The following is a 12019-nucleotide window of genomic DNA, read 5'->3' as shown; positions in this document are numbered from 1 at the left end:
AGTTTAACCCTTGGAAGGGACATAGATCCAAACCAGTTATCAGCACCTCTAGGATGAGGTATTATAAAAGTCCAATCCTTATCCACTTCAAGTTAAACGTAAGTCATCTCCCCATGACAAATGGGGATCGCCCCACTGGAGCCAGAGGCGGCATTACTCAACTACTGGGGTACGAATTTCATTTCCCTCTCACTTGCAGTCTCTTCGATTAAGTAATTTTTACACTTACGTTTTAGTTGACGCATTGGCTTCAAAATAACGCTTAATCGGGAGGTAGACTATAAGCACAAAAATTTTCCAACCCTAGTTATGAGTCTATATTACTTACTTGCGGTTTTGTGTAGTTGGGCTTTATATCACGTTGTAGGGATACACGAGCTAATACCCAGACCCGGTCTTGTTCTTTTAAGCTTGCTTTTCATAAAAAAAACCTTACCAAACACTATTTTAATAGTGTGTGAAAACACTATTTTAATAGTTTATAAACACCTTACCTTAAAGTTAGTATTATTTCCTGGATTTAAATTATATACATGTCATGTCAGTCACCGATCAGGTATAGGGTCACCTATCACGGACCAACGCCACTGATCGACGACCATGGACATTTTTCGGGCGGTTTTTATTCAAATTAAGGCAATTTTATCCCCAAAACTGTACTTAAATGGCATACACCGACAAAAACGGGCGAGAAAAACAAAAAAGGAGATAAAGTGGTTAAGAAAAGAAGTTTTGAGTGAAAATAAAAAGAAAGTGAATGAAACTTAGTAAAATCCCATTTGAAACTAAGTGAAAGTGTGTGAAAACATAAGTTTTCCACCAATTCAATCATATTTGAGAGTGTAAACACCTTACCAAACACTATTTTAATAGTTTATAGAGGCGAAATCAGGTCTCCCACATCCCATTTCACTATATTTGGATTTTTAAAGTCACTAAACTTCTAAGAATCACCACACCGAGTTCAACCTTTTAATATTATTGCAATTTGGTGCTAAGCTTAGTTGGAGCCGTATTTTCGGATCTTTCAGAATAATTAAACTTTGGGTTTGGGTTGGTGATCCACGTTCCTGTCTCATGTTCGTCGGCATATGAGACACAAAAAAACTGGAAAAGTACTCCAAAGGTAAGTTCTGAAGGGTTTTAAATCCTTTATTCGTTAAAGTGCAATCTGTTTGTTTTATTTTACTTGTTTTGCTCATTTAAGGTGTTTTGCCTAACGAGCTCTCGTGCCTATAATTGGTTCCAGATGGGAGATGTAGTCCCCGTTCGACGACCCCATCACCAATCGGACACCTCATGTCAGAGTAGTGACATACAACAGACAGACAGAATTCTGTCTTGAGTCGGGTACTTTTAGGATTTGTTTATTTTGGTATATTTATGTTTTATTTTATATTTGCATATTTTTAGTATAATATTGATATGGAATAAAACCGAATATAGGATAAATAGGGTATTTTAGTCATTTTTAAATATATTAAACCGGTTAGAACGATAAACCATGATTTGGATTAGATTGCATTCTATGTGTTAGATCTTGAGGCTTGTTTGAGTCCTGTGTGATCGAGTTTGGCGTCGTAGTTAAATACGAAAGGCACGGCCGCCCACACACGTTGAAGCCAATATTAAATGGCTTAAATGCTTAATTGGTCACTAAACTTATGGATGTCTCAAAATGGTCATTCAACTTCAATTTGTCTCAATAAAATAACTCAGCTTTCTTGTTTCTCTCAAATAGGTCACTCTGCCGATTTCAATGGTTAAAAGGAATCAAAATAATGGCATTAGTGACGCGTCAACATGAGTAAAATCAGATCTCTAACCGATACGAAACGAGATAGCAACGTCTCGATTCTTTTTATGAAAAAAAACCAAATTTTGTTTTTATTTTGTTCTGAAAAAACCGGACATGTTATAACTAGGTGGCACATACGTAGATGGTATGTCATTTGGGTTAGAGATCTCGGTTGAGTCATGTTGACGTGTCACCTATGTTATTATTACGATGCTTCTTAATGACTGAAATAGCCAGAGTTGTCTAATTGAGACAAAACTGAAAGTTAAGTGATTTTATTGAGATAAATTGAAGTTCAGTGACCATTTGAGACAAGTATGTAAGTTTAGTAACCAATGGTGCATTTAATCCAATATTAAATTATCATAATTCAAAATGTATAGAAGGATGAAACTTATTATGTTAAGTCTCATGTGATAGTTTTGATGGTGTAGAGTCCAACCTATTCTCTGGTTGAAAAGAAAAACATTTGATTTAAATATCTTGTGGTATGTCTCCGTTGGGAAGAGGAATAGGAAGAGCATTTTTTTTGAAACCTCACATAAACAAATGATAAGGTCCGTTTCTAATTTTTCTTCTAAAAATGTTATAGCATGTCCATGTGTATTGAATTCATCAATGTCAAATTTCTTCTTAGCCAAATTCGGAGGCAAATAGATTCGAGTTTTGAAACCTTGCATACAAATACAACTTGAGCCTCTCATATTTTTACATGTAAACCAAGACAGTAAAATTATATGTGATTTGTAAATACACTACATGAATATTAACATATTTTGTTTTATATTGTCATTATTAACATGCTAAAAATATTACAAAAATATTTTCATATTCTCCTATATTTTTAAATTCCGTCATTAACATGTAAAATTAGTTGTAGTCCGAAAACTAAACATGTTTAAGCCAATATTAAATGATCATGATTTAAAATGTATAGAAAGATGAAACTTATTGTATTAGGCCTAATGTGCTGGGCTTGTGATGGTGTAAATCTCTACTTTTTAAAAAATTGTTAGTGTTAAATTTCATCATTTATTTCAAAAAATTACAATTAAACCTAAGAGTTTGTGAAGGGAATAAATTAAATAAAAATACAATTTCTAAATTTTAAATTATATCAACTAAAGTTAATTACAAGAACACCCCCCAAATCTCATATATAAACAAAATGATTCATGAACAGAAACCCTAGCTTCCAAATCTCATATATCTGCATCATGTCTCCGCCAACATTGTCTTAAACAAGTCTCTTTTATTCTCTGTCTCAGTCAAGCGCACAGATCTACTATTGTATTTACTTAAAAAATTCAACAAATTCTCTATCTTAGTCATCAAATGAACGGCAGCTTTCTCTTCTAGAAGAGTCCTTGCTCTGCTTTCACTTTGACCTTGTTTCTTCTGGTAGAGAAAAAATGCAAGTCTCCTAAAGCATATTGGAGAAGGTATGTCTGCTCTTTTTCATATAATTTGATTTTCTTCGGCTTGTTTGTTGGTGTACTAAAATTATGTTGAAATCTGGAAACCCTAGTTCACCTTAATCTCAATGTTGACTTGGTTGTTATTTAATTTGCTTATAATGGTCTGAAAATTGGTTTTAATTTTTTTTCTTCAAACTGCTTTCTTCACACCATGTTAGTTGAATAGACACTTTGAAGTTGATCCAAATTTTATAGGGATTCAAACACATTGAAATTATGCTGTATCTAAGTTCATCCAAATTTATTTGCTTCTTTTTTGTATTAATTTTGAAAGATAATTCCATAACATTGGAGTTGAATATTGTTTTTCAGATTCAGTTCTAAATGTTTACTGTAAATTCAGTCATTTTATTTTTGGACTCCACTATCTTTTGGATTCGGGTGTTAAGGTTTTATTTGTTAATTTTTTCCTTAAAACTTATAAGGGTGCTTTAAATGGTCATGTTCTTTATTGATACTTTAAATGCTACCATATATTGCTAATTGATCTAATTGTGAAACTTTTAAGCCTTTATTTTTTGTGCTCTTTTGCTCTCTTTTTGGTTGGTGATTCTGTAGAACACTATTTACTACGAACAAGTACATGTGTTTGTTTTTATTTTTATTTAAAACAAATTTTAAGTTAGTTAATTTTGTGCAGCAAAAGCAATGTTGAATAAATAGGAAGAAAATTCATGTCCAGATGTGGCTACATCAGCAGATCTTTCAGGTTATACAAAAAAGGTTGCAGAACGTTGCCGGCGAAACCACCACTTATGACCCTAGATAAGTAAGTTGATGTTTAAATTAGTAATTTTTTGTTTAAATCTGCATTATTTAAAGGAAAAATGATAAGTTTTTTTCTTTGTTTCGGAAAAGTTGTTACCGTTGATTGGTTGACTGTGTTGTTAAGTTGTATGATTAAATGTCTTTGTCAAATGTTATTTGTTTTCTTATCAGTTTAGGGATCTTTTATTGTTTAGATCCATTTTTTTGTTAATGAATGCTAATAATGATGACAACAATTATTAGGGAATGATGACAAACATTAACATTAGCTCTTATTTCTTTCAACATTTAGCAACCCATAATCTCCAATAAGATGAGTTTTCCCCTTTTGCCAATCAACTGCACCCACAAAGAAAGCTTAAAGTTTATGTAAACAAAGGTCTAACTCACCCCAAAAGGTACCTCAAAGGGTGAGGATTGCCTCGCATATTTAAGGAGCCATATTGCTTCCTCACTTTAAGTTGAAATTTCGCTCTGCCTCCAGCACTGCAACTGGAGATCGGAATCATGGAGGAGGCAAAATCTGGTGATAGCAGTCAACCGCGCGTCGATATTATCTACGATGAAAGGATGTGCAAACATCGTACTCCTAATGGTGCTTCTCATCCTGAGAACCCCGATCGCATTATAAGAATCTGGAACAAGCTCCTTGAGCATAACATTCCTCAGAGATGTGTGGTTTTGGATGCCAAAGCAGCTGAAGATAAATATCTTCAACTGGTTCACTCCAAGGAACATATTGAATTCATTAAAAATATAAGCTCCAAACAATTTAGTTCAAAGAGAAGGACTCCATCTACCTGACCACCTTCAATATAGCAAAGAAATCTTGATTTCCACATATTTGACCCAAATGTAGCATACCAAATGTCCACCTTTGAAAGCTCTGATCTCCAGGTAATGGATTTTCCTTCCACTTGATCATTACTATCTTCAACTTTCAGCTTTGAAAGAGGTTCGATAATCCCCTCAATAACTGCCTCCAGATTTTCCGACACTGCATTTGGAGTTCTTTCATCTTCGCCTTCAGAATCAGAGCTTGAGATCAAAAGATGTCTAGTTTTACTAGTAAGCTCCAAGGGCAATTCATCAGTGAGAACAGGCCAGTAATCACTTAATTTCTTGCGGACCTCTTTTATCACACGCCATGTGGACTCATATGGATAGGCCGAAGATCCATCAATTTGAATAGGCCTACTACCTTCAAGCAAAACTTGCATGCAAGCAAGGAATGAATTTGCTATAGATTCAAGATTGTAGCCTCCTTCCAACGCCAATACAACCTTTCCATTGGCAAGATCCATCAACTTTTGCAACAGCAATGAATATCCACAAGGAGTAAGACAACAACCACCAAGCGGATCATTAACAGCTGCATCATATCCTGCAGACACTATAACCATGTCAGGATCAAATTTCTTAGCAACAGGGATCAAGATATGGTCCCAAACAGCAAGATAGTCAGTATCTGCACATCCTCCATTTTCCCAAGGAACATTTATGTTATATCCTGCCCCTGGCCCTTCTCCAATCATTGTATAATGGCCATCATCGTTACCAGGGTAAAAGCTCCCAAAATCATGCCTATGAACAGAGAAGAACAAAACACGAGGATCCTTCCAGAACTTCTTTTGAGTGCCATTACCATGATGAACATCCCAATCAACAATCAAAATTTTCCTAATACCTAATTGTGGTCTTTTATCCAATATAAAACTGGTTGCACTAGCCACATTATTGAACAGACAAAAGCCCATCGCCTTATCATGTTCTGCATGGTGCCCAGGAGGCCTAACAATAGCAGCTGCAGAATTCAATTTGCCCCTAGCTACTCTCTCAGCAACCTCTATGACAGAACCAGCTGCAATATAAGCAGCCTCTGACCATCCTTGATTAAAGTAAATGGAATTTAATTTTGAAGTAGTCCTTCTCTTTGAACTAAATTGTTTGGAGCTTATATTTTTAATGAATTCAATATGTTCCTTGGAGTGAACCAGTTGAAGATATTTATCTTCAGCTGCTTTGGCATCCAAAACCACACATCTCTGAGGAATGTTATGCTCAAGGAGCTTGTTCCAGATTCTTATAATGCGCTCGGGGTTCTCAGGATGAGAAGCACCATTAGGAGTACGATGTTTGCACATCCTTTCATCGTAGATAATATCGACGTGCGGTTGACTGCTATCACCAGATTTTGCCTCCTCCATGATTCCGATCTCCAGTTGCAGTGCTGGAGGCAGCGCGAAATTTCAACTTGTGAGTGAGGAAGCAATATGGCTCCTTAAATATGCGAGGCAATTCTCACCCTTTGAGGTACCTTTTGGGGTGAGTTAGGCCTTTGTTTACATGGTATCAGAGCCATGGTTCAATGTTGGGGCTCCCGCTGATATTAGCGTCACGCACCAAATGAATTGAGCGTGAAGGGGCGTGTTGGACATCCCACATTGCTAAATGGGGAAGCTATATGGCTCCTTAAATATGCGAGGTAATCCTCACCCTTTGAGGTACCTTTTGGGGTGAGTTAGGCCTTTGTTTACAGTTTCTCTAATTAAAAACAGAATTTCGAATATCAAAATCAACTAATACAACACTGAATGATAGATAAAAAAAATAATGACAGACAAAAAAGATTTCTAATGAAATCAAACATGAGACTTTACTTAAAGAGAAAGAACATTAACCGATTGAAGCCAACTTAACATTGATTAACATTACAAACATACTGATTCCAGACAGCATAACAATTGTCTGCAAGAACATGACTTCAAATCCAACAAGATAGCAGAAATTGAAATATTCTCATTAAAGACATAATTTTCGTAACTTTAATGAGAATATATTATATGTTTTATTATTAATCACAAAACATTTTATTCAATTAACTTTATTTTATTTCATTCTCATTAATATTTATTTTTTTACCAATTCAATAATTTCATTTTTCATCATTCTCATTATTTTAATTAACTATTTTATTTTAATTAACTATAATATTAAGTTGTTTTATTCTCATTATTTCCTTTAAATAATTTCTCAAAAAAAAAAATTAGAAGTTCAAGTGCCCCAAGTATTCCCTTCCCTCCCCAAATATTGAGTTACTGCCTACTCCAAAAAATATCCCTCCAAAAAATTTGCCCCAATTTTCATTCCCAAATAGAAAGCTCAGACACAAAACCTTTAGACAAAAGCTTTATTCCAAAAGCTCAACCTAATTCCACCAAAGCTCAGACAAATCTCTACCGGTAATATTTCAGAAAACCTAACAATCTCCAGTGCTGCCAATCCATTCCCCCCAAACACAACATCCCGGATTGCTCTTCCAATTCTAGGTCATCTTCACTTTTCTCAATCCCAATCAATTTCATGGGAATTTTCATACTCGATGGCAGAAATTCTGTCCAATCATCTCTCCGATTAGGTTCTGGCTTGATGAATGCTCAAATGGATTGCCTCGATCTGGTAATTGCTCTATTGCATGCTCTATTCCAGCACCCTTCACTGAACAAAGTAAGATTCCTATTCTCTATTAGCTACTGTTTTAATATTTGAATATTTACCCCTTTAACAAAGTAAGATTCGTATTCTCTATTAGCACCCTTCCACGAGACTAAGCATATACTCGTGTAGAGAACATGAACCTAAGAATATATTTGTTGCCTGTGATTTTAATGGTTGAATGGTGTATTATAGTACATGGATTTTAAGTTTGATTTAGGTTCTAATTAGTTGTTTGTCCAAGTTAATAGTGAAATTCTCTGAAGGAATCTAGAAAGAATTGTTAGTGTAGATGATTCCAGCTTTAGTGGAATTGACCTTGCAACTCTTATTAGAAATGTATATGGAAGACCTTATGACCATCAACTAATAAAGAAGGTAAACTTTCTCTATATGAAGACATTGCAATTCATACATATTTTAGTTTCTTTGTAATAGTGAAATTTCATCATTCATTGCAAAGCTGCCTAACTTTCCTTTTTCTCTATTCAGTCCACTACCATTCACTCGATAGTACAAAGCATCAACTTAATTAACATGCTAATTTCAATTACCCAATGTAGGAGTTCATGGAAAGAAATCTGCTTGTTTTGAATGTCATGTGGAAGTAGAGGGAGCATGTAAGGAAATGGTTCTGCTATTACCTTTATTGCCGGTACTCTTCACTTTAGTCAATATTATCTATGGGGGCTTCCCTTTATGCATTTGGAAAAGGATAAAAAGCTTTCTTCAAATTTTAGTGCTTGTTCTGTTATGTTTGTCTAAGTGCTTGCATAATAATGCCATTACTCTGGTTAGGATAGAGTTTTGCTCCAATTGGCTTTCTTGTCATAGTAAATGGATTTTGCTTTATATCAAATAAAACTAAATAGCTTTCCTTTTATGTTCTGAAGGAAGTGTGAAGAACTTTGCGCACCACGTGTTGAAGATTTTTTCTTCATTATAGACAACACATATTCTAGAGCGAAGGTATGTCCAAATGTTCATAATACTTTGCAGCTTTGTATCCGATGGTTCTTGCAATTTTTTGTTTTGTTTTGTTTTCAGGAGATTTCTACGTGCACCACTTGCTTCTTACAAGGTAATGATGGGTTATTTTGGTTCTTGAATTAACATCCTCATACGGACGCCTTTATTGAAAGGCATTACCAAAGAAAGAATAAATCCTCAACTTGCCCAAATCCTCCATTATGGTGCCACTTAGTAATATTGGACTAATCATGTCATATTAAGCAAGTTTAAGAAGCTAATAAGACATTTTTAATGTTCTAGATATTAATCGGTTTTTTGGCCAAGTTAAAAGAGTCCATGACGTATTCAACCTTGTTGTGTTATAAATATTAAAAAGGAAAAGGGCTAAATAATAATAAATATAAGACAGTAAAAGAAATCATAATATTATCTCTTTTCTAACATTAATTTAGTCTATACAATATATGGACAAAGATAAAAAGAAGTCGGTTTCTCAATCCTCACGCCCTGTTCTCCACGTCTTCATCTATTGAATTTCTTTTACTTGACTATTGGGAGTTTATGTTTGAATTCAGGAAACTATAATTGGAAAGAAATGCAATTTTAACTGACTCAAGTTTAACTTAGTCTATTTTACATTGATAAATTTCATTTGCACACTTAATGCAGGTAAATGTAAAACATGTTATGAGCAGAGGCTCCACCGATCGGGTTAAAGAGCCTCGAGAGCCAAATGTCTCTCTTCAAAGGAAATTCTCTTCTTTCAACGAGAGAGAAATAGAAAGTAGAAGTATAATAACATGTTCAAACCAACAAGATAGGCACCTAACTCCAAGGGTGGAAGAGGTTGGTAAAGAAAATATTGATCTAAAATATAGTCCTCTATTTGCTGCCTATAAAATCAAGGGCTGCCAATGCTGAAGGAGAGTGCTCATCTATGCTCTCAATTATTGGAATTCATTAAAGAGGAAGCAAGCCAACTTTCAGCAACCAAACAAGGCACACACATAAAAGGAATGTCTTAGATTGACAGTTTGTTGTTGAAGCCGATGTAAAAGTTCAAAGCTTTAAACGTGGATTCCAAAACTTCAGTTGCTTCAAAATTGGAGTTGTGCAAACTCAATCGTTAATAGACAAATGTCTTTTGGATTTGAAACCTTGAAACTGATTTAGCGATAATAACGTATGCATGTTGGAATTCCCTCCCGCAGTATTTCAGATTTAAACTTGTTGCTTTCCACAATCAATTTGATGCACAATCACTTAAGCATGTGATCATGTGATGTGATTCTATTATTAAATTAAATAAATACAGTATAATTTGCGGAATAGTACCTCTGCCACTTGTTAGACTGTTAATAAAATAAGGAATTTGACTAGGTGCCAATGGGCTTGTAACACACGAACTCAATCTGATATTAGCCGAGTCAAGGTTTGTTAAATAGACTATTTGAATGGATGAAATTAACCTGCTAATTCAAAAACATACATGCTTGACAAGATCTGGACTCACTCAAATATCAATATAGTTGCAATTTTACTTGTGTTGTCTTAAAACCTCTAAAAAAAGCCAAGCATGTGGAAAGCTAAAATGTGTGTTTTTATAGGGACAAAGTAACATTAAATTACTCCAAGAATATTATATTGTAATTTAAATACAATTGACTTGTAATTATAATTTAAAGTGTGTTATGAATCATGATGTAATTGAGTTTTTTATATATATTAATTAGTTATTTTAGAAGAATTGACTTGGAAATAGAGATAGCACAAGTTTGGTGTGTGGAGTACATAGTAAAACTTAGAAGGATAGTCCATCATGTATCATTGTACTATACAATCTCAGCATGTGTTATGATTTGCTCCTCCTCCTTCTCATCCGCCTCTTCCTCTTCTCCCTCTCCATTGCCTAATTAATTAAGCTGAAACAGTAACAGACATGAATCATGGTAATCATAACGACATGTCAAGCATGAACATGAACAACAACAGCACAGGTGGAATGCCTTCACATCATAAGATGATGATGCACATGACATTCTATTGGGGAAAAGATGCTCTAATTCTCTTCTCAGGATGGCCTGGAACTAGAAGTGGAATGTATGTTCTAGCTTTAATTTTAGTTTTTGTTCTCTCCTTTCTTGTTGAGTTTCTTTCTCAATGTCAAATTATAAAACCTGGTTCCTCTGATTTCACTGCAGGTGTAATCCAGACTTTAATGCATGCTCTAAGGGTTGGCTTGGCCTATATGGTTATGTTGGCCATTATGTCTTTTAATGGTGGTGTCTTCTTGGTTGCTGTTGCTGGTCATACACTTGGTTTTTTGCTTTTCGGCAGTCGGCTTTTCAAGAAAATCTCTCCCACCATCAAAACTTCTGATCTTCCTCCGATGAGGTGTTGATCAATAATTAGGTTGATTTCAGAATTGAAAGTGAAATTAATCATTGAGGGTTTTGTTTTTCTTATTGTAATTTAGTAGTAATTTGTATTATTTAGCATAAATTGATTAGCAGTGTAATTGATCATTTTCAGTGCCGTATTTTTCGTTTTCTTTTCTACTTTTAATTAGATGATAATAGAAGTTTTTTTTATATATAAAAATACTTATAACTTTATTGGATTAGACCAACATTGTTATATGGTACGGAGTGTTGGGCAGTGAAACACTGCCACATCCATAAGATGTCGTTGGCGGAGATGCGTATGTTGAGATGGATGTGTGGTCATACGAGAAAGGATCGGGTGAGTAATGAAATAATTAGGACAAAAGTAGGGGTCACATCTATTGAGAATAAAATGAGAGAAAACCGACTAAGGTGGTTTGGCCATGTGAGACGTAGAGCGCTTGATGCGCCGGTTAGGAGAACCGAAGAGTGGCAAAGGGATGTAGTGGTGAGGGGTAGGGGAAGACCTAAGCAAACTTGGAGGAGAGTCAGCTGGGAATTGAGAAAAATATGGTAGTGGATAGGACGGAGTGGAGGGAGCGAATTTGTGTCGCTGACATGACTTGATTTCACGGTTTTATATGATGGTTCATGTTAGCCGACCCCGAATCATTTCGAGACTAAGGCTTTGTTGTTGTTGTTGTTGTAGACTTAAGTTCAGTTTTTATCCGGCTGTTCCAGCACTTAGGTGAGGTGGTTTCTGCTATATCTCTTTTTGGCTTTGAAGTCAAGTTCTTGTCCATTGCTAACTCAAGTTGATCTTCTTCATCTTTCTCCATTAGATAAAATACCTACCAAAACAAAAAGTAACAAGTACCACTCAATAAACCTATGACAATGCATTAAATGAAAATAGACGTGAAATATCAAGGATATATCATGAGTTTCACAAAACCTAATATATATAATATATAAAAGAAGATAATAAATAATAAATAAAGAAAAGTGCATTAACCGTGCATTTACATGAATCATGGATTTCAAACGAATCATTGGAATTCATCCCTCAAAATGAATCATCCCAATTCATCCCTCAAAATTCAGATCTGAGACCTTTATACATA

At 34.8% G+C, this 12019-nt stretch overlaps 2 protein-coding genes and 1 long non-coding RNA gene across 5 annotated transcripts; 2 read left to right on the top strand and 1 right to left on the bottom strand.

Annotated features, from left to right (window-relative positions):
• The first annotated feature begins 3007 nt into the window (after positions 1 to 3007).
• On the top strand, positions 3008 to 9840 carry LOC136223776 (uncharacterized). 3 transcript variants are annotated; one of them, XR_010686133.1, is made up of 5 exons: positions 3008 to 3240; positions 3917 to 4045; positions 8103 to 8194; positions 8433 to 8620; positions 9181 to 9840. It is a non-coding gene; the product is annotated as an uncharacterized lncRNA (long non-coding RNA). The 3 variants fall into 3 exon arrangements; XR_010686134.1 differs by lacking the exons at positions 3008 to 3240; positions 3917 to 4045 and having other exon boundaries at positions 6417 to 8194; positions 8433 to 8508; positions 8587 to 8620; XR_010686132.1 differs by lacking the exons at positions 3008 to 3240; positions 3917 to 4045 and having other exon boundaries at positions 6417 to 8194.
• Positions 4577 to 6287, bottom strand: LOC136221871 (histone deacetylase 5-like). The gene has a single exon (XM_066009338.1). It carries the CDS (start codon positions 6249 to 6251, stop codon positions 4767 to 4769), a length of 1485 nt encoding a protein of 494 aa, XP_065865410.1. The 5' UTR covers positions 6252 to 6287; the 3' UTR covers positions 4577 to 4766.
• A 571-nt stretch (positions 9841 to 10411) lies between the features above and the next one.
• On the top strand, positions 10412 to 10912 carry LOC136224885 (copper transporter 1-like). The gene has a single exon (XM_066013313.1). The coding sequence runs from the start codon at positions 10451 to 10453 to the stop codon at positions 10910 to 10912; it is 462 nt and encodes a 153-aa protein (XP_065869385.1). The 5' UTR covers positions 10412 to 10450.
• Positions 10913 to 12019: the final 1107 nt, after the last annotated feature.

Source organism: Euphorbia lathyris, chromosome 3 (assembly GCF_963576675.1).
Source record: "Euphorbia lathyris chromosome 3, ddEupLath1.1, whole genome shotgun sequence".
Lineage (NCBI taxonomy): Eukaryota > Viridiplantae > Streptophyta > Magnoliopsida > Malpighiales > Euphorbiaceae > Euphorbia > Euphorbia lathyris.
Note: the sequence above shows the minus strand (reverse complement) of the source record. Positions and strands in the feature narration are given on the sequence as shown.